The sequence below is a fragment of the Macaca fascicularis genome, chromosome 6 (genome assembly GCF_037993035.2).
Source record: "Macaca fascicularis isolate 582-1 chromosome 6, T2T-MFA8v1.1".
Lineage (NCBI taxonomy): Eukaryota > Metazoa > Chordata > Mammalia > Primates > Cercopithecidae > Macaca > Macaca fascicularis.
In genome coordinates, this window is record NC_088380.1 from 20,063,323 (window position 1) to 20,086,064 (window position 22,742).

The following is a 22,742-nucleotide window of genomic DNA, read 5'->3' on the forward strand; positions in this document are numbered from 1 at the left end:
TATGGTTTTCTTTTTTCCATTGAAGTACAACTAGTCTCTGGATAGACTGTTTTTCCCCTTGTTTTCACTTGGAGTAGGGGGATACATTGATGGATAATCAGATACACTGTGACCATTCCAGTGCTGCCTCATCTGAGGAACATACCTACAATGGCTACACATTAGTTACTTAATATAAAATTGAAATAAAATGTCAATATTTTAAGTTTTTTAAGGGTTAAGTATTTAAGCAGGCATCACATACTCCATCACTTCCTCCCATACATACAAATATATAATGTTACCTCACCTTTTCCCCCTTTTTTATAAAACAAATATCCTGTCTCCTTGCTCTTGAATTTTAGTGATTCTCCAGGGAGTGACCCTATTTTCTCCACCATACCTTATAACATACTGATATATTTGCAAGTTTATTTTTTATCCAATATTAGAAATTTGGAGTAGGTTGGTGAAGAACATTTCATGTGAGTTAACTGAGCTAGTTTATGGTTTCTGTTATCACTGCTGTGGGATTATTGTTTTCTTTATTATTCATTTCAAAGTTAGTATATAAATCATTTTAATTATTTCTTAATGTTTTTACAAATATGAGCTTGCTATATCTGTTAAACTCTGATATAATTCATATTCTATTGTGTTTGTAAGGCATTTTTTTCACTTTTTTACAGATGATTTTAAATGCAAATTGAACAGAAAGCTCACATATGACAATTGTGTTTTTTTAAGAGAGAAACTCCTGGTCTCTACATAAAAAATGAGGATTTGATTATCATGTTTTGTTTAACAATGTCCCAATCATCTGGAACTCTTATAGAATTGTTGATAATGTATCTAAGCTTAAATTTTTATTAATCATATTTCTGAAAAAAAATGTTGCCAAAACCTAGAACGTTAGTCTGACTTTGTCCAAAATTCTGTAATATTTGCTTGGTCTGTGCTCTGTATTGGTATATTCAATTTTTCTGTTTTACAAATCACCTTATCTCTTTCATTAGGTTTCATTCATTGTTACCTTAGACTTTCTTTAGAAAAAATACTTGAGAAGTTAACATATTTATGATTTTTAGAAGTTATAAACTTCTGGCAGTTATCTAGATAATTGCCAGGTTTCCATCATCAATATTTTCTATCCGTTTGTCAAAATTGTGATTTATAGCCACTGTGTTACCTTGCTATCTCTTTGTCCAATTGCTTTAGTAATGTAAAATCCCTAACAATCTTTTTTGATTCCTGTGTCTTCTAATAGAACACAAATGTTATTTATCATATATACATGATCTAATTAGTGCATAGAATGTTTATTTATTTTGAAAGATATCAAATAAATGATATTACAAATTTAGTCTACATTACAAAAGCAAAGGTTAAAAGAAAAATAGACAGTTGCTATTTATAAATAATTGCCAGGGAGTATTTTTGATATCTACAAATAAATGTATCCACTTTTAAAAATATACTTTCAATTGTCTGTTAATACTAGAGTACTTTATTAGGGAAAAGTCAGTATCACAAATATATAAAATTTTTCTAATCTAATACCTTAATGTTAGATTTGGCAAATGAACTTGCTTGGCTTAAGCATTTACATTTTAAAAAGAAGTTAGTTTCTTTCTTTCTGTCTTTCCTTCTTTCTTTTTTTTTTTTTTTTTTTTGGCAGAGACTCACTCTGTAACCCAGGCTGGGGTACCAGAAGCTCAGTCTCTCAATCTCAGCTCACTGTAACCTTCACCTCCTGGGTTCAAGTGACTCTCGTGTCTCAGCCACCGAGTAATTGGGATTATAGGTGTGAGCCACCATGCCCAACTAATTTTTGTATTTTTGGTGGAAACAGGTTTTGCCATGTTGGCCAGACTGGTCTAGAACCTCTGGCCTCAAGTAATCTGCCCGCCTTGGCCTCCCAAAATACTGGGATTACAGGTATGAGCCACTGTACCCAGCCAAGAATGTTCTTAACTCAGAAACGGAAAAACAAATACCACATGTTCTCACTTATAAATGGAAGCTAAACAATGGGGACGAATGAACAGAAAGATGAAAATAATAGACAACAGGGACTCCAAAAGGGCAGAGAGTGGGAAGGGGAGAGGGCTGAAAAATAACCTGTTGAGCACAATGTTCACTATTTGAGTAATGCATACACTAGAGGCCCAATCAATCCCAGCACTTTGGGAGGCCAAGGCGGGTAGATCACGACGTCAGGAGATGGAGACCAGTCTGGCTAACATGGTGAAACCCCGTCTCTACTAAAAATACAAAAATTAGCTGGGTGTGGTGGTGGGCACCTGTAGTCCCAGCTACTCGGGAGGCTGAGGCAGGAGAATGGTGTGAACCTGGGAGGTGGAGCTTGCAGTGAGCTGAGATTGCGCCACTGCACTCCGGCCTGGGCAACAGAGCAAGATTCCTTCTCAGAAAAAAAAAAAAAAAAGGCCCATGTAACCTCTCAATCAAAAAGAATTTTTTTAAAAAGACATAGTATCCTGTTTAATCAATGCATCTGCTTCATAATATAATCTTTAATAGTATCTGCATACATTTATTTGATAACATCAACTTTTGTTATTTAAATGAGCTTGATGTTTGACAGTAAAGAATCTCTATTGACCTAGTTAATTTTTTCATGCAACGTTATATGGTTAATAATTGTATGTGGTGGAAGCATATAATGTTATGCAATAAAATTTCTTTTATGTGTTATTTTTGTACGTTTATTTACAATGAAAGAAGGAATACAGAGGAAATTTAATATGCATAAAATAGAATAGATTCCCTTTATTTTTTCAGTGTTTCTACTTTAGGCATATCTAATTTTTTCTTAATTCATTCTACTTTGGGAACTGTCTTCAAATTTCATGCATGCATGCCTTTCTTTTTAATATTTTTCTCAGGCAATGTACTTAAAAGATTTTTTTTTTTTTTTTTCAGAACAGGAAAATATATTAACTTAGAGAACTATATTGTTGCAGTTTACATTAGTATCACAATTTGCCTGAACTCTGCTGTTACATGGGGATTAAACTTTCATAAAAAGCCAATCTCTTTGCCATAGCTACATTCTGATACGTTTAGATGTGCAGCATTCATAATAGAAATACCCGTAATTCTAAAAGCAATTGTCATTGAAAGAGGAACTGTCACACAGCCTGGCAATACAAATACACTTCAGAAAACTGATTTCGCCAATTGTTGTTTAAATAGAGCTTCTTATTCCAACTCTGCATCAGAATGCATCAGATTTCTTCAAAAGTGCTTTCAATATATGGTTAAAGAAGTCAAACACTATGACACTAAAGAATACAGATTTGGGCCATTTCACTCTGTAATGGGTTAATTACACAAGTAGAGCACATACACTGGTAATGATTTGTCTAAATGTGAGTGCCACAAGCTACACTTTCAAACAATCTTTTCTTCCATCAATTAAAGCTTAAATTTATTTTGGTGGAAGAGGTGAAAACAAATACACAAGCAACAGCATAATAAGTTCAGTTATCTTACGATCTCATCTAAAATGGTTCAATGGTAAAGGCAACAATGGTAGCTAAATGTATAGTGTTTTGAAGTGCAAAAAGGTGTAACCACATAATCAACTAACAAAACTTAATCAAAATATAAGAAGTGTAGTAACATCAAATGCCAAGTGTAGTAATTACCTTTTTGATATGGTTAGGTTTTGTGTCCCCACTAAAATCATGTTGAATTATAATCCTCATAATCCCATAATCCCCACATGTCAAGGGAGACACCAGGTAGAGGTAACTGGATCATGAGGGGGCTTTCCCCCATGCTGTTCTCCTGATAGTGAGTTCTCAGGAGATCTGATGGTGTTTTTTTGTTGTTGTTGTTTGTTTTGTTTTGTTTTTTGAGATTGAGTTTTGCTCTTGTTGCCTAGGCTGGAGTGCAGTGGTGCGATCTCAGCTCACTACGACCTACACCTCCTAGGTTCAGGTGATTCTCCTGCCTCAGCCTCCCAAGTAGCTGGAATTACAGGCACCCGCCACCATGCCTGGCTAATTTTCTGTATTTTTAAAGAGATGGGGTTTCGCCATGTTGGGCAGGCTGAACTCCTGACCTCAGGTGATCTGCCTGACTTAGCCTTCCAAAGTGCTGGGATTACAGGCATGAGCCAACACACCTGGCCAATCTGATAGTTTCATAAGCAGCTCATCCCCCATCTCTCAGCACTTCTCTTTCGTGCAGGATTGTGAAGAAGGTGCCTTGCTTCCCCTTGACTTTCACCCATGATTTTAAGTTTCCTAAGGCCTCCCTAGCCATGCTGAACTGTGAGTCAATTAAACCTCTTTCCTTTATACATTACCATGTCTCAAGCAGTTCTTTATAGCAGTATGAAAACAGACTAATACAGTAAATTGGTACCATGGAGCGTGGGGCACAGATATAAACATACCAAAAAATGTGGAATTGACTTTGGAACTGGATAAGAGGGAGAGATTGGAACAGTTTGGAGGGCTTAGAAGACAGAAAGATGTGGGAAGGTTTGGAACTTTCTAGAGACTTGTTGAATGGCTTTGACGAAAATGTGGATGGTGATATGGAAAATGAAGTCCAGGCTAAGGATGGAGAAGAGGAACCTGTTGGAAACTGGAATAAAAGTGACTCTTGCTATGCTTTAGCAAAGAGACTGGTGGCATTTTGCCCCTGCTCTAGGGATCTGTGAAACTTTGAAGTTGAGAGAGATGATTTAGGGTATCTAGTGGAAGAAATTTTTAATAGCAAAGTGTTTTATTTTGGGTGCTCTTAAAATCATTCAGTTTTATGCATTTCAAAGGGATGGTTTAAATTCAGAACTTATGTTTTAAAGGGAAGCAGAGCATAAAAGTTTGGAAAATTTGAAGCCTGACAATGCAATAAAAAAGAACAACCCATTTTCTGAGGAGAAATTCAAGCTGGCTGCAGAAAGTTGCATAAGTATCAAGGAGCTGTATGTTAATCACCAAGACAATGGAGAAAATGTCTCCAGGGCATGTCAGAGGTCTTCACGGCAACCCCTCCCATCAGGAAACTAGAGGCCGAGGAAGAAAAACTGGTTTTGTGGGCCAGCCCAGGACCCTGCTGCTTTGTGCAGGACTTGGTGCCCTGCATCCAAGCCACAGCTAAAAGGGGCCAATACACAGCTCAGGCCATTGCTTCAGAGGGTGCAAGCCCCAAGCCTTCGTGGCTTACATGTGGTATTGGGCTTGCAAGTGCTCAGAAGCCAAGAATTGAAGTTTGGGAGCCTCCACTTAGATTTCAGAGGATCTAAGGGAATGCCGGGATGTCCAGCAGAAGTCTGCTGCAGGGCTGGAGTCCTTAAGGAGAATGGCTACTAGGGCAGTGTGGAGGGGAAATTTGGGGTTGGAGCCCCCACAGCAGAGTCCCCAGTGGGGCACTGCCTAGTAGAGCTGTGAGAAGAGGGCCACCGTTATTCAGACCCCAGAATGGTAGATCCACCAACAGCTTACACTGTGTGCCTGGAAATGCTGCACTCAATGCCAGCCCTTTAAAGCAGCCAGGAAAAGGGCTGTACCCTGCAAAGCCACTGGAGCTGAGCTGCCTAAGGCTGTGGGAGGCCACCTCTTGCATCAGCGTGACCTGCATGTGAGACATGGAGTAAAGGGAGATCATTTTGGAGCTTTAACATTTGACTGCACTGCTAGATTTTGGACATGCCAGGGGCCTGTAGCCCCTTCCTTTTGGCCAATTTCTCCTATTTGGAATGGGTGTATTTACCCAATGCCTGTAGACCCATGGTACCTAGAAATTGACTAACTTGCTTTTGATTTTACAGGCTCATAGGCAGAAGGGACTTGCCTTGTCTTAGATAAGACTTTGGACTTGGACTTTTGGGCTAATGCTGGAATGAATTATAACTCTGGGGCACTGTTGGGAAGGCATGATTGGTTTTGAAATGTGAAAGGGACATTAGATTTGAGAGGGGCCAGGGTAGAATGATATGGTTAGGCTTTGTGTCACCACCTAAATCTCATCTTGATTTATAATCCCCATATATCAAGGGAGAGATTAGGTGGAGGTAATTGAATCATGGGGATGGTTTCCCTCACTCTGTTTCTGTGATGGTGAGTGAGTTCCAAGGAGATTTGATGGTTTTATAAGAGGCTCTTTCCCCATCACTCAGCACTTCTCCTTCTTGTTGGCTTGTGAAGAAGCTGCCTTGCTCCCCCTTTGCCTTCCGCCATGAGTGTAGGTTTCCTAAGGTGTCCCCAGTCATGATGAACTGTGAGTTTATCTTTCCTTTATAAATTACCCAGTCTCAGGTAGTCCTTTATAGCAGTATGAAAATGAACTAATACACTTTTGAAAATAAGTAACAAATAAGTTTCCTAAGGACTCCCCAGTCACGATGCTCTGTGAGTTCATCTTTCCTTTATAAATTACCCAGTCTCCAGAAGTCCTCTTTCCTTTATAAATTACCCAGTCTCTGGAAGTCCTTTATAGCAGTATGAAACTGAACTAATACACTTATGAAAATAAGTAACAAATACATAAAGAAAGGAGAAATACTATGTAAATAAATAGTTAATGAGACTTACCAAAGAAAAAGCAAGTTGCCAGAGATACATCCCTCTCCAAAAAGTATCAAATAGAATAAGAATAAGGTAACTGAATGCACAGAATAAGGTAAATCATATTTAGAGGACAGAATAAGATATGCATAGAATAAGATAACTCATGCATAGAATAAGGTAACTCATATTTAAAGGAGTTTGAAACTTATTTAGTCCTAAATTTATATAATTTCAGTCTTGGAAGGGCCCTGAAATTCTGACATTTGTCTTTATTTTGGAGATGAAGAAAGCACCTGTTAATGTCAAATAATATCATTTCTTAAACATTCTGTAGAGCTTTTGCAGTCAATGCAGGAGGTAAAACAGAGGACCCATAACAGCAATGTCACATTAAGAAGGGAGCATGTCCTAGGGAGAATGGATAAGTGAACCTATCTCATGAGAAAGTGGCGGAAAATATCAGAGGTCAACAGAAAAATTCAAGGTCATAGGCCAGAAAACTGAGACCAGAGTTTTAAATTTGGGAGCAGATGTTCACATACAGAGAAAATAAGTATCAATTGAGCCAAGAGCAAGGGCTGGATGTTATTGGCCCAGATTTGCAGCAGACTACATAGGTAGCATTGGACTAGCAACCATTGTTGTGTCACATTATGAGAATATACTTTAACCTTAAAGCTTTGAAATGATCTTGAAATTTAAAAATAAAATTTACATGCTTATTTAAATGAATGTTTGAAATTATAATTAGTTAGAAAACAATGTCTGATGCAAACATAAGCCCATGCTTGGTTATTTACATCATATTTCAAATGACATTTTTAATTTACCAATTTTAGATCTCTGAGTAATCTAAACATCATGGAAATAGCCGGGTGTGGTGGCTCACGCCTGTAATCCCAGCACTTTGGCAGGCCGAGGCAGGTGGATCAGCTGAGGTTGGGAGTTCATGACCAGCCTGACCAACATGGAGAAACCCCGTCTCTACCAAAAATACAAAATTAGCCAGGTGTGGTGGTGCATGCCTGTAATCCCAGCTACTTGGGAGGTTGAGGCAGGAAAATTGCTTGAACCCAGGATATGGAGGTTGTGGTGAGCAGAGATCACGCCACTGCACTCCAGCCTGGGTAACAAGAGGGAAACTCTGTCTCCAAAAAAAAAAAAAAAAAAAAAAAAAAAAAAAAAAAAAATCATGGGAATAAAGATTCACTGAGGCAAAGGACCTAAGTTTTAAGAGTTGCCTTCTAGAGAGAAAGTAGTTGAGTGCTAACAAGGGTAACATTTATTTTTAGGCGTCTTATTTTAATGTGATGGAAAATGGTCTACTGTTTCAAGTTAATTTTCTAATTGTTTGCGGTATGAGAAGTCCAAATAACATGTTTATGTTGACCTGTTATTTAGCAAATTTGCTAATTTCATTAAAAAATTCTACCCGTTTATAGCAGCATTGTCACTGTTGTTGCTGTTATTAATGGGTGTTGAATTTTCACAAATGCTTTGGATTCTCCTGATTAGGTAGGTTTTTATTTTTCATCGTCTCATTTTAAAATACTATTCTTTTTTGCTTTACATGGTTTACAAATATTTTATTTATGACATTTATTATATCTATGATTGTGGAGAGAATAGCTATAATTCCACTTTTACCTTTTGATGTTAAGGCTATGCTGGCATCACAAAATGTGTAAAAAAATGGTCCTACCACCCTTTTTCTGAACTCTTGAATGCCTTTTACAATTATTCTCATGATCTTTTAAAAATTTTTAGTAGAATTCACCATTAAAGCCATGAGAAGAGAATTTATTTGTGGAAAGGAAAGGTTTTTATTTATATATTTGATGAATTTAATAAATACAACCTTAATCAGGCTCAGTCCTTATTCTTTTTATTATTATTATTATCATTATTATTATTATTTTTGAGATGAAGTCTCACTTTGTCACCCAGGCTGGAGTGCAGTGGCATGATCACAGCTCGCTGCAGACTTGACCTCCAGGGCTCAAGGGATCCTTCCACTTAAGCCTCCCAAGTAGCTGGGATTATAGGCATGAGCCACCAAGCCCAGCTAAATCTATTCTTGTGTCAGCTTTGACAAACTTTACTTTTCTAAATATATATGCATTATGTCTAAACTTTCAAATTTTAGTAAAATATGACATTGTAATACACAATTGGCTTTTGATATCTGTAGGATCTATAGTTATCACCTCTTGATTTTTTCCCAATATTCTTCATTTGTTCTATTTCTCTTTTTGTCTTTAACAGATTAACAGACAAGACAGACTTGTCTGTCTTTTCAAATAACTAAGCTGTGAACTTTTGAATGTTTTCTTTTGATTCATTTCATTACATTCTTCTCATAAATTGTTATTCTCTTTCATTTTGATTAAATTGACTTATTTTTCTAACTTCTTAAGAATGATGCTTAGGCTTTCAATTTGCATTATTTTATCTTATTATATGCATTTAAAGTTATAAATTTCCCGTTAGTTATGGCTGAACCGTTTCTAGAAATTTTGATATGGACTTATTTACATTATCATTTCATGTAACTAGTCTTTTCATTTAAGTTTGTTTTTCTTCATGGAATCTTTGTTTACTTAGAAATGCATTCCTTTATTTGCAATATGTATTTTGCTTTTGTTTTCGTTTTATTATACTTCAAGTTCTAGGGTACATATGTACAACGTGCAGGTTTATTACATATGTATACATGTGCCATGTTGGTTTGCTGCACTCATTAATTCATCATTTACATTAGATATTTCTCCTAATGCTATCCCTCTCCCATCCCCCGACTCCATGACAGGCCCCAGTGTGTGATGTTCCCCACCCTGTGTCCAAGGGTTCTCATTGTCCAGTTCCCACCTATGAGTGAGAACATGCAGTATTTGGTTTTCTTTCCTTGCGATAGTTTGCTCAGAATGACAGTTTCCAGCTTTATCCATGTCCGTACAAAGGACATGAAGGCATCTTTTGTTATGGCTGCATAGTATTCCATTGTGTATATGTTCCACATTTTCTTAATCCAGTCTATCAATAATATCATTTGGGTTGGTTCCAAGTCTTTGCTATTTTGAACAGTGCCACAATAAACATACATGTGCATAAGTATTTACAGTAACACAATTTATAATCCTTTGGGTGTATACCCAGTAATGGGACCACTGGGTCAAATGGTATTTCTAGTTCTAGATCCTTGAGGAATTGCCACACTGTCTTCCACAATGGTTGAATTCGTTTATACTCCCGTCAACAGTGTAAAAGGGTTCCTATTTCTCCACGTTCTCTCCAACACCTGTTGTTTTCTGAATTTTTAATGATCGCCATTCTAACTGGTGTGAGATGGTATCTCATTGTGGTTTTGATTTGCATTTCTTTGACGAGCAGAGATGATGAGTATTTTTTCATGTGTCTATTGGCTGCATAAATGTCTCTTCATATCCTTTGTCCCCCCCACCTTTTTTTTTTTTTTTGAGACAGTCTCACTCTGTCACCAAGGCTGGAGTGCAGTGGCACAATCTCGGCTCACTGCAAACTCCACCTCCTGGGTTCACGCTATTCTCCTGCCTCAGCCACCAAAGTAACTGGGACTACAGGTGCCCACCACCATGCCCAGTTAATTATTTGTATTTTTTTTTTTTTTTTTTGCTTTTTAGTAGAGATGGGGTTTCACCATATTAGCCAGGATGGTCTCGATCTCCTGACATCGTGATTCACCCACCTTGGCCTCCCAAAGTGCTGGGATTACAGACGTGAGCCACTGTGCCTGGCTTTTTGCCCCTTTTTGATGGGGTTGTTTGGTTTTTTCTTATAAATTTGTTTAAGTCCTTTGTAGATTCTAGATATTAGTCCTTTGTCAGATGAGTAGATTGCAAAAATTTTCTCCCATTCTGTAGGTTGCCTATTCACTCTGATGGTAGTTTATTTTGCTGTGCAGAAGCTTTTTAGTTTAATTAGACCTCATTTGTCTATTTTGGCTTTTGTTGCCATTGTTTTTGGTGTTTTAGTCATGAAATCCTTGCCCATGCCTATGTTATGAATGGTATTGCCCAGGTTTTCTTCTAGGGTTTTTATGGTTTTAGGGCTAACATTTAAATCTTTAATCCATCTAGAATTAGTTATTCTATAAGGTGTAAGGAAGGGATCCAGTTTCAGCTTTCTACATATGGCTACCCAGTTTTCCCAGCACCATTTATTAAACAGAGAATCCTTTCCCCATTTATTGTTTTTGTCAGGTTTGCCAAAAATCAGATGGTCGTAGATGTGTGGTGTCATTTCTGAGTCATCTGTTCTGTTTCATTGGTCTATATCTCTGGTTTGGTACCAGTACCATGCTCTTTTGGTTACTGTAGCCTTGTAGAATAGTTTGAAGTCAGGTAGCATGATGCCTCCAGCTTTGTTCTTTTTGATTAGGATTGTCTTGGCAATGAGGGTTCTTCTTTGGTTTCATATGAACTTTAAAGTAGGTTTCTCCAATTCTTTGAAGAAAGTCATCAGTAGCTTGATGGGGATGGCATTGAATCTATAAATTACCATGGGCACTATGGCCATTTTTGTGATATTGATTCTGCCTATCCATGAGCATGAGCATGGAATGTTCTTCCATTTGTTTGTATCCTCTTTTATTTCATTGAGCAGTGGTTTGTAGTTCTCCCTGAAGAGGTCCTTCACATCCCTTGTAAGTTGGATTCCTAGGTATTTTATTCACTTTGTAGCAATTGTGAATGGGAGTTCACTCATGATTTGGCCCTCTGTTGGTCTATTATTGGTGTATAGGAATGCTTGTTATTTTTGCACATTGATTTTGTATCCTGAGAATTTGCTGAAGTTGTTTATCAGCTTAAAAAGATTTTGGGCTGAGACGATGGGGTTTTCTAAATATACAGTCATGTCATCTGCAAACAGAGACAATTTGACTTCCTCTTTTCCTAATTAAATATCCTTTATTTTTTTCTCTTGCCTGATTACCCTCTGGCCAGAACTTCCAACACTATGTTGAACAGGAGTGGTGAGAGAGGGCATCCCTGTCTTGTGCCAGTTTTCAAAGGGAATGCTTCCAGTTTTTGCCCATTCAGTATGATATTGGCTGTGGGTTTGTCATAAATAGCTCTTGTTATTTTGAGATACATTCCATCAATACCTAGTTTATTGATAGTTTTTAGCATGAAGGGCTGTTGAATTTTGTCAAAGGCCTTTTCTGCATCTATTGAGATAATCATGTGGTTTTTGTCTTTGGTTCTGTTTATGTGATGGATTACATTTATTGATTTGCGTATGTTGAACCAGCCTTGCATCCCAGGGATGAAGCCAACTTGATCTTGGTGGATAACGTTTTTGATGTGCTGCTGGATTCGGTTTGCCAGCATTTTATTGAGGATTTTTGCATTGATGTTCATCAGGGATATTGTTCTAAAATTCTCTATTTTTGTTGTGGCTCTGCCAGGCTTTGGTATCAGGATGCTGTTGGCCTCATAAAATGAGTTAGGGAGGATTCCCTCTTTTTCTATTGATTGGAATAGTTTCAGAAGGAATGGTACCAGCTCCTGTTTGTACCTCTGGTAGAATTTGGCTGTGAATCCATCTGGTCCTGGACTTTTTTTGTTAGTAGGCTATTAATTATTGCCTCAATTTCAGAGCTTGTTATTGGTCTATTCAGGGATTCAGCATCTTCCTGGTTTAGTCTTTGGAGGGTATATGTGTGCAGGAATGTATCCATTTCTTCTAGATTTTCTAGTTTATTTGCATAGAGGTGTTTATAGTATTCTCTGATAGTAGTTTGTATTTCTGTGGTATTGGTGGTGATATCCCTTTTATCATTTTTTATTGTGTCTATTTGATTCTTCTCTCTTTTCTTCTTTATTAGTCTTGCTAGTGGTCTAACAATTTTGCTGATCTTTAAAAAAAAAAAAATCTCCTGGATTCAGTGAATTTCTGAAGGGTTTTTTGCATCTCTATCTCCTTCAGTTCTGCTCTGATCTTAGTTATTTCTTCCCTTCTGCTAGCTTTTGAATTTGTTTGCTCTTGCTTCTCTAGTTCTTTTCATTGTGATGTTAGGGTGTTGATTTTAGATCTTTCCTGCTTTCTCTTGTGGGTGTTTAGTGCTATAAATTCCCTCTACACACTGCCTTAAAGGTGTCCCAGAGATTATGGTACGTTGTGTCTTTGTTCTCATTGGTTTCAAAGGACATCTTTATTTCTGCCTTCATTTCGTTGTTTACACCCAGTAGTCATTCAGGAGCGGGTTGTTCAGTTTCAATGTAGTTGTGCGGTTTTAAGTGAGTTTCTTAATCTTGAGTTCTAATGGGATTGCACTCTGGTCTGAGAGACAGTTTGTTGTGATTTCTTTTCTTTTACATTTGCTGAGGGTGCTTTACTTTCAACTATGTGGTCAATTTTGGAATAAGTACATTGTGGTGTTGAAGAATTTATGTTCTGTTGATTTGGGGTGGAGAGTTCTGTAGATGTTTATTAGATTTGCTTGGTGCAGAGCTGAGTTCAAGTCCTGAATATCCTTGTTAACCTTCTGTCTCATTGATCTAATATTGACAGTGGGGTGTTAAAGTCTCCCATTATTGTTGTGTGGGAGTTTAAGTCTCTTTGTAGGTCTCTAAGGACTTGCTTTTTGAATCTGAGTGCTCCTGTATTGGGTGCATATATATTTTGCATAGTTAGATCTTCTTGTTGCATTGATCCCTTTACCATTATGTAATGGCTTTCTTTGTCTCTTTTGAACTTTGTTGCTTTAAAGTCTGTTTTATCCGAGACTAGGATTGCAACCTCTGCTTTTTTTTGCTTTCCGTTTGTTGGTAGATGTTCCTCCGTGCCTTTATTTTGAGCCTATGTGTGTCTCTGCACATGAGATGGGTCTCCTGTATGCAGCACACTCATGAATCTTGACTCTTTATCCAATTTAGCAGTCTATGTCTTTTAATTGGGGAATTTAGCCCATTTACATTTAAGGTTAATATTGTTATGTGTGAATTTGATCCTGTCTTTATGATGTTAGCTGGTTATTTTCCCCTTAGTTTATGCAATTTCTTCCTGGCATCCACGGTCTTTACAATTTGGCATGTTTTTGCAGTGGCTAGTACAGGTTGTTTAGTGCTTCCTTCAGGAGCTCTTGTAAGGCAGGCCTGGTGGTCACAAAATCTCTCAGCATTTGCTTGTCTGTAAAGGATTTTATTTCTCCTTCACTTATGAAACTTAGTTTGGCTGGATATGAAATTCTGGATTGAAATTCTTTTCCTTTAAGAATGTTGAATATTGGTCCCACTCTCTTGTGGCTTGTAGAGTTTCTGCCGAGAGATCCGCTGTTAGTCTAAAGGGCTTCCCTTTGTGGGTAACCTAACCTTTTTCCCTGGTTGCCCTTAACATTTTTTCTTCATTTCAACCTTGGTGAAACTGACAATTATGTGTCTTGGGGTTGCTCTTCTCAAGGAGTATCTTTGTGGCGTTCTCTGTATTTCCTGAATTTGAATGTTGCCCTGCCTTGCTAGGTTGGAGAAGTTCTCCTGGATAATATCCTGAAGTGTGTTTTCCACTTAGTTCCATTCTCCCTATCACTTTCAGGTATACCAATCAAACGTAGATTTGGTCTTTTCACATAGTCCCATATTTCTTGGAGGCTTTGTTCATTTCTTTTTACATTTTTTTCTCTAAACTTCTCTTCTCACTTCATTTCATTCATTTGATCTTCAATCACTGATACCCTTTCTTCCACTTGATTGAATCGGCTACTGAAGCTTGTGTATGCATCACATGGTTTTTGTGCCATGGTTTTCAGCTCCATCAGGTCATTTAAGGTCTTCTCTACACTGTTTATTCTAGTTAGTCATTTGTCTAATCTTTTTTCAAGGTTTTAGCTTCCTTGCGATGGGTTTGAACATCCTCCTTTGGCTCAGAGAAGTTTGTTATTACCAACCTTCTGAAGCCTGCTTCTGTCAATTCATGAAATTCATTCTCCGTCCAGGTTTGTGCCATTGCTGGTGAGGAGCTGTGATCCTTTGGAGGAGAAGAGATACTCTGGTTTTTAGAATTTTCAGTTTTTCTGCTCTGGTTTCTCCTGATCTTTGTGATTTTTATATACCTTTGTTCTTTGATGATGGTAACCTACAGATGGGGTTTCAGTGTGGATATCCTTTTTGTTGATGTTGATGCTACTCCTTTCTGTTTGTTAGTTTTCCTTCTAACAGTAAGGTCCCTCAGCTGCAGGTCTGTTGGAGCTTGCTGGAGGTCTACTCTCGACCCTGTTTGCCTCGGTATCACCAGTAGAGGCTGTAGAACAGCAAATATTGCAGAACAGCAAATATTGCTGCCTGATCCTTCCTCTGGAAGCTTCGTGTCAGAGGGGCACCCAGCTGTATGAGGTGTTAGTTGGCCCCTACTAGGAGGTGTCTCCCAGTTAGGCTACACAGGGGTCAGGGACTCACTTGAGGAGGCAGTCTGTCCGTTCTCAGAGTTCGGACATTGCGCAGGGAGAACCATTGCTCTCTTCAGAGCTATCGGACAGGGACATTTAAGTCTGCAGTAGTTTCTGCTGCCTTTTGTTCAGCTATGCCCTGCCCCCGGAGGTGGAATCTATAGAGGCAGGTAGACTTTTTTGAGCTGCAGTGGGCTCCACTCAGTTCGAGCTTCGGGGGGGCTTTGTTTACCTCCTGAAGACTCATCAATGGTGGACACCCCTCCACCATCAGGCTGCCAGACTGCTGCACTAGCTGTGAGTAAGGCTCTGTGGGCATGGGACCCACTGAGCCAGGTGCAGGATATAATCTCCTGGTGTGCTATTTGCTAAGACCATTGGAAAAGCACAGTATTAAGGCGGGGATGTCCCGATTTTCCTGGTACAGTCTGTCACGGCTTCCCTTGGCTAGAAAAAGGAAAACCCCCAACCCCTTGCACTTCCCGGGTGAGACAATACCCCATCCTGCTTTGGCTCACACTCCGTGGGCCGTCTGACTAGTCCCAATGAGATGAACCAGGTACCTCAGTTGGAAATGTGGAAATCACCCATCTTCTGCATCAGTCATGCTGGGAGCTGCAGAACTCTGTTCCTATTTGGCCATCTTGGCAGGTCTTAGGTTACTTAGAAATACATTCCTTTATTTGCAATATGATTTTTTAAGAAATAGCTTTTAATTATCATCTAGCTATACTTATTGTAATAAAGAAAAATGAGGTCGATTTTGTACATTATTAAATCTTGTGTTGTGTCCCAGCAGACAGTATAATTTTGGTCAATATTTTGTGCAAATTTTGAAAGAATGCATCATCTGAAGTTGGCATATTTGTCCATCAGTAAATTTTTATAACCGTAATGTTTAATTTTTAATATTACTCAAATTTTATGTGAATATTCTTTCAGTTACTTGGAAAAGTGTGTAAAATCTCTCAATTCAAAAATAGTTTGATTTGCTTATTTAGAGGCAGGATTGACAAGTATATATACATTTAAAATTGCTACTTCTACCCAGTGTACAGACTATGTTTATCATAATGAAGTTTGCCTTTTTACATGTAATGTTTTCCCTTTGATAATTTTTATGTGTATGTATAATTGCATAGGGATATTGATAAAGTTTCCATTAGAACTGTGTGTATAATTTCCTGTATTTTTTCTTTCAACTTTTTTCTCTCTTATATTTATAATACATCTCTTATAAGCAACACCCAATTGACTTTTAAGTCTATTCTGATAACAGGCACCATTTAATTTGAGTATTTAAGTGTTTTTATTTTAACATAAACACTGAAACACACTTTATATATTTTACATTTGTTCATGGTATTTCCACTTGTTCTATATAAATTTTTGTCTCATGTTTTGTTTTATGAAGTTCCACTAACATTACCCATTCAAATATTAATAAAATCTTTATTGTCCTTGTTTGTGTAATGAGATGAAACTATATTTCTACAGCAAATATGAAAAACTGTCATTCTAACTTTGAGTTTTACAAACTTCATGCAAATTTCAGGATTATTTTGGCACTATTACATTAGTTATAATCTTCATATTTTGTTAGAATTTACGTTTAGCTTGGAAATGTGTCATTCTAGAATCCTTGAACATACATCCTATGTGAAATACTTAAAAAAATATTTGTACTGTGACATATAGAAAACCATACACAGTAATTTTTCAAGTAATTGAGTTATTCTAATGTTAATGAATATTTTATAAACATAATTAAAATCAGGAATTAGAGCTTTAAACTTTGCCCTCTTTGGGATTAAGTATTTTTTAAAATTCCAATTTCTATCAGCTTGTTAGTTACATGTTCTTTTACTAATTTGATTGGTTAATTTATAAATTACAAAATAAATTTTCAACTTACAAATTTTATTATAAATTAATAGATTATCAATTTCCTCAAAGGTTAGGAATTTAAAATATTTTAACTTCCCTTATCTCTTTCCTTTTTTATGATTTCTTAGACCATGTATACTCTCTATATTTTAAACCCTAGAAACCTTTGATTGCTTAGTTATTAATCATTTAGTTCTGCTTTGTTCTTTAATGTGTCTTGCCAATAGAGTTATTTTCGTTTTTACTCAAGAAAAGCTTTAATGGTGTTTCTGACTTATGCTAAATAATGTTCACATTTTTGTTTGCCTAAATATGAGCTTTATTTGACTTTACTTTTGAGGAATATATTTGGTAGAAAAATAATATACGACTGTCAGTTATTTTCTAGTAGCTCTTGGGTGTTATCCTTTTATTGTTTTCCAGCTTTAATTTTTCTTCATGAAAATCTGATTTATTATTGTCCTTTTGAAGGTATTTTTAAAAATTTGTAATTAAAACTTCTACTTTGAGGTAATCGAAGATTTATAGGTAATTGTAAGAAATAATACTGAGAGATCTTATATACCTTTACCTACTTTCTCCCACAGGTAACATCTTGCAAAACAATGTCACAACCAAGATATTGACATTGATAAGAAGAACATATGAGCATTTCCATCACCATAAGGATATCTCCTGCTGCCATGTTATGGCCACACCCACTCCTCTTCATCTTTACCTTTGGACCCAACCTCTGGCAACTAATAACCTGTTCTCTATTTCTAATTTTGTTATGGTAAAAATGCTATTTCAATGAAATTATACTTTATGGAAACTTTGGACATTGGCTCTTTTATTCACTCAGAACAATTTTCTAGAGATTCATCCAGGTTATGGCATGTATTAATTATTCATTCCTTTTCTTTGCTGAACCGTATTTCATGCTATGAATTTATCACAGTTTGCTTAATCGTTCATCTATTGAAGGATGTCTGTGTTGGTTCCAGTCTGGATTTATTAGAAATGAAACTGCTATAAATAATTTTGTACATTTGTTGTAGAAACATAAAATTTCATATCTCTGTGGGAAATGCCCAAGAATATAGTTCTGAATTTTATGGTAATTCCAAATTTAATTTTTTATGAAACTGTCAAAATATGTTCCCGGGTAGCAGTGCCATTTTACACGTTCACCAATGATGCAGAAATGACCTAATTTCTCCACAATTTACCACAAAGTTTAGCTTTTATGATAGGCCTGTAGTGATATCACATTGTAGTTTTAATTTCTATTTACCCAATGTAAATAGAAATAAATTTTTAAAAAGATGTGGAATACCTTTGCATACGCTGGTTGGCTCTTTCTATGTCCTTGCCAGTAAATGTCTGTTCTTGTATTTTGCCCATTTTCAAATTGAATTTTATCTTCAGATTTTATTGTTGAGTTTTGAAACCTTTTTATAAAAACAAACTATAGGACTAAAAGTAGAAACTCTGTAGTTTGTCTTTTTATCATCTTAACAGATTTTAAGAGCAAAACTTTTAAATTTTGATGAAATTCAATTTATCACTGTTTCCTTTTATGACTCATGCTTTTGGTGTCAAGTCAAAGAATGCTTTGCCTCATCTTAGGTCCTGTGACTTTGATAGTGGTATCATATCTTTTTTTCTCTTGCTGCTTTTAATTTGCTAAAGTTTTACTTTCATGCACTGAGGTAAATTTAGCTTTGTAGGCAGTATGCTTGGTGGTTTTGTTTCTCTTAAGTTTATTGAGTGTTTGACTTGATATTTCCATCAATTTGGAATAACTTTCAGCTATAATCATCTTAAATATTTTTTCAGTCCCATTCTTTCTCTCATATGCCTCTGAGAATTGAATAACTTGTATATTAGACTTGCAAGTCCCATATGTCTCTCATATTCTTATTTATATTTTCTTTATCTTTTCATGCTTCAACATGGCTTTTTTATTCTGACCTACTTTCCAGTTCCCTTATTTTCTCTTGCACTATGTCTAAGTTGCTGTTATTACCAACAATTGAGCTACTGTATTTTCTTAAATTTAAATTTTCCAATTCCATTATTTTCTCTTCCACTATGTCTAAGTTGCTGTTATTACCAACAATTGAGATACTGTATTTTCTTAAATTTAAATTTTCCATTAGAATATTTAACATTTTTTTCATCAACTGTGCTTTTATAATGTATTTCAAGAACATTATGTTAGGATGTATGCATCCATTTTTAATAGAATTGAAAGAAAATTTGATAAATATTTAATAATGTATTTATACTATAAAATTACTTACTGGTTTTAAAATCATTGCATAGTAAAATACTTAAGCATATAAAATAATAATCTTAATATTTTAAGTGAATAAATTATATAAACCATACAACGCTTTCAAATATAACTTTACTTTGTCCTCATTCATATTTATAATTTTCTCATGGGAAATGTTGAATTAATTAAGTAGAAGGCCATATCAGCCTAAGACTATCACTGTATGTTTAGCTTTTGTGTAACAAACTGCTACCTAGATTTGTTTGATGGTTAATATTGAGTGTCAACTTGATTGGACTGAAGGATGCAAAGTATTGTTCCTGGGGGGTCTGTGACGGTGTTACCAAAGGAGATTAACATTCGAGTCAGTGGACTAGGAGAGGCAGATCCACCCTCAATCTGGGTGGGCACAACCTAATCAGCTGCCAGACAGGCTAGAATAAAACAGGCAGAAGATGGAAGAGCAGACTTGTTGAGTCTTCCGGCCTTCATCTTTTTCCCGTGCTGGATGCTTCCTGACCTCGAACATCGGACTCCACGCTCTTCAGCATTTGGATTCTTGGACTTAACACCAGTGGTTTGCCAGGGGATCTCAGTCCTTTGGCTACAGGCTGAAAGCTGCACTGTTGGCTTCCCTAATACTGAGGTTTAGGGAATCAGACTGGCTTTCTTGCTCCTTAGCTTGCACACGGCCTACTGCGGGACTTCACCTTATGATGGTGTGTGAGTCAATACTCCTTAATAAACTCCCTTTCATATATGCATCTATCCTATTAGTTCTGTCTTTCTAGAGAACTCTAACACATTATGTCAACTAAAAGAAACCTAACTTAGGAATATAATTTTAGTAAAAAATAGCTGGGTTTCAGGCAATTACAAGACAGCCAACTGGTCACTTTAGGCCCAAATAAAGCAAACACCTAGCTGTAGCCAATCAGGTCATTTCTCTACTTGGCTTCTGTGTTCAGCCTTTGAAAGCCTGTCGCTCACGATGCTGGATGGAGTTCTTTAAACTTCTTCTGATTCTGAGTGTAGCCCAATTTGTTACTCATTCTTTGCTTAAATAAACCCTTTTAAATGTATTATGTCTAGAGTTTTTTTTTTTATTTTAACAACAGTGAACATGAAAAAAGCTTTATGTTACAAAGCCAGCCATTCAGATATACATATATTTTTCCCTGACAGTATTAAAAATAAATAGGTAATGATTACTTTAGCAAGCCTCACTGATTGTCCTTCATACACAAATACAATAAAAGATGCTTCTCAGGAGTATAATTTCAGCGCAAGTTTCAAAATGACTTGGCATCATTTGGGAAGGGATACTCATTCTTGTTCACTACAGATAATAATAGAGTACTTTCGACTCAGAAAGGGTATATTTTGACCTATACCCTTTCCACTTCTGGATTCATCCAAAGCAGATAGATTTTAAGGTGCTGCTCCTGGAATGCACGCCTTTCTGTAATCCCTCCCCCTTCAGTGTGGGTATGACCTGTGTCTTGGTTCTGACAAACAGAATATGGCAAATGTGTTGATGTGTCACTCACTTGATTACATTACATTATACGAGGCTGTTTTCCCTGCAGGCTTGCTCCTCTTATTTGCTTGATGAAATAACTGGACATATTGGGGAGGTCCAAATGGCAAGCAACTGCTGGTGGTATCTCAGAGATATGGGCAGCCTTGAGGAGTAAAGGAAAGTCTTGACTTTTTCAGGTCTGTATCAGAGAGAAACTGAATGCTCCCAACAGCCCTATGAACTTGGAAGAGATCCCCAAGCCTCGGGCGAGAAAACAGCCCTAGCAGACACCTTGATTAGAGTCTTGCGAGACCTCTGCAAAGACCCAGCTAAGCCATGCACAAATTTCTGACCTAAACTGTGAGATAATAAATGCATTTTGTTTCAAGTTGTGGATTTTGTGTAATTGCTTATACAGCAGAAAAACAAATACACAACCCCTTTCAGCCTCCTACTTGCTCTATTTGCTATAGGCAACCAGACTTCCAAATTGCCTTGCTTCTTTAACTAGATGCCACACAACATCCAGCCTCTTGCCCCATGTTCCAGATCCATCTTCACTCTCACCACCTTATTACTACATATACACTCTTCATGTTTTTAAAATTGAATCATCATTTAGTATCAGCATCACTCAATCATCGTTCCTGTGTCACTCCTGCAGATCCTCCAAAATAGACAGAGCTATCCCTCTGACACAATCAAATCCATCAGCCTCATTAAGAGGAAAACATTTGCTATTTCCTCCTCATTTAAAGTAGAGTTGGACATAAAGCATTCAATATCATTTTATTGGTATAATTTGTGCAGCATTCATGAATGAATTCATTTTTCTGAGTTACATTCGGATCCAAAGAAAATTCAATTACTATGATTCTCCAAAAATTATTTGGTACTTAAAATAAAGCTTTATGAAATTAGTTTCACTGAGTACAAAATTACACTGTGGGCTTTGGGGGATTATACCTAAGAATAATAAAAATAAAGCCGCTTGCATTTATTCCATTCAAATGAGGAGGAAGGAAACAATTAACTTACCTGGCCAGGCTTAGAATTTTCACAGACAACAATATCATATTCCCTGGCAAGTTCGGGTGGATTGTCGTTGACATCCAGAACTCTAATACCCACTGTGACATGGCTCAGCAAATCAGGATTATCTGCAAAATACACAGGAATGTATTTAGTATTTCGATGCACACTTTAGAGGCTCGGTTTAAAACAAATCTCTTTAATACTGCAGCTTGTCACTGGTTCCATATGCTGCAGCAGGACTTTTGGCACGGCAACTTTATGAAGGTGCTCTTTGCTAGAACTCATTAACTTACAGGAAAATGAAAAATGAACACCATGGCATGACATGAATGCCAAAATGATATTTTGTCATATCAAGGAAATTACATGTTATCAGGAACTCGAGTGGGAGAAAGTTGTCAGAATTCATTGTATGCTGTCAGAGTCTACAGGATGAACAATTGGTTTCATCATTAATCGAAGAAAAACACAGCAGCTGGTAAAAAAATGATCACATAATCTTTAAAAAAGTCTAATGTTCAAATCTAACTAAACTCAAAGAAAACAAAAAATAAATTTATTTACACAAAGGATCATTTTCTTATGGTAGGATATATGTAGTGTGTGATGTTGAGTCATACTTGAGGAAAATAAAGAGTAATGGAAGTCAAAATTTAGTATGAGATTCACACATGAAATTGACATGTAACTCTGGGAGATATCAAAATATATTCAATACTTGCAAATCCATCTTAAACCAAGTCTTTTCATTTTTTCAGTGGGTTTATTAATTCTGAGATGTAACAAAAACGTAAATGTCTGGTTTATTTTACAAGTCAAAGCTAGAGATTCAGAATATATAATGAACAAATTAAATCTCTCTGTCTGGCTTTCTCTCTGCTAATGTATCTGCCATTCTCTGAAACAATTCAAATTTAAATTATAACAACATACTAATACATTAATAATAAGACTAGTTAAAAAGATATAACAATATTAGAAAAAAGGGAATAAATACTTATAGAGAAGTTATTCACGATGGTAAGAAAAGATATGGTTTAAAAAGTATCTTAAGTAGCTCTAATGCAAATAGAAAATCTAAGTAGCACT

At 36.5% G+C, this 22,742-nt stretch overlaps 1 protein-coding gene across 10 annotated transcripts in view; it reads right to left on the reverse strand.

Annotated features, from left to right (window-relative positions):
• Positions 1 to 22,742, reverse strand: part of CDH18 (cadherin 18) — a 1,123,620-nt gene that overhangs the window by 32,681 nt on the left and 1,068,197 nt on the right. For all 10 annotated transcript variants that reach the window (XM_015451232.4, XM_073995099.1, XM_073995098.1 and 7 more), the window contains one exon: positions 21,657 to 21,778. In XM_015451232.4, the coding sequence (XP_015306718.1) occupies positions 21,657 to 21,778 (122 nt within the window). The remainder of the gene's footprint in view (positions 1 to 21,656; positions 21,779 to 22,742) is intronic.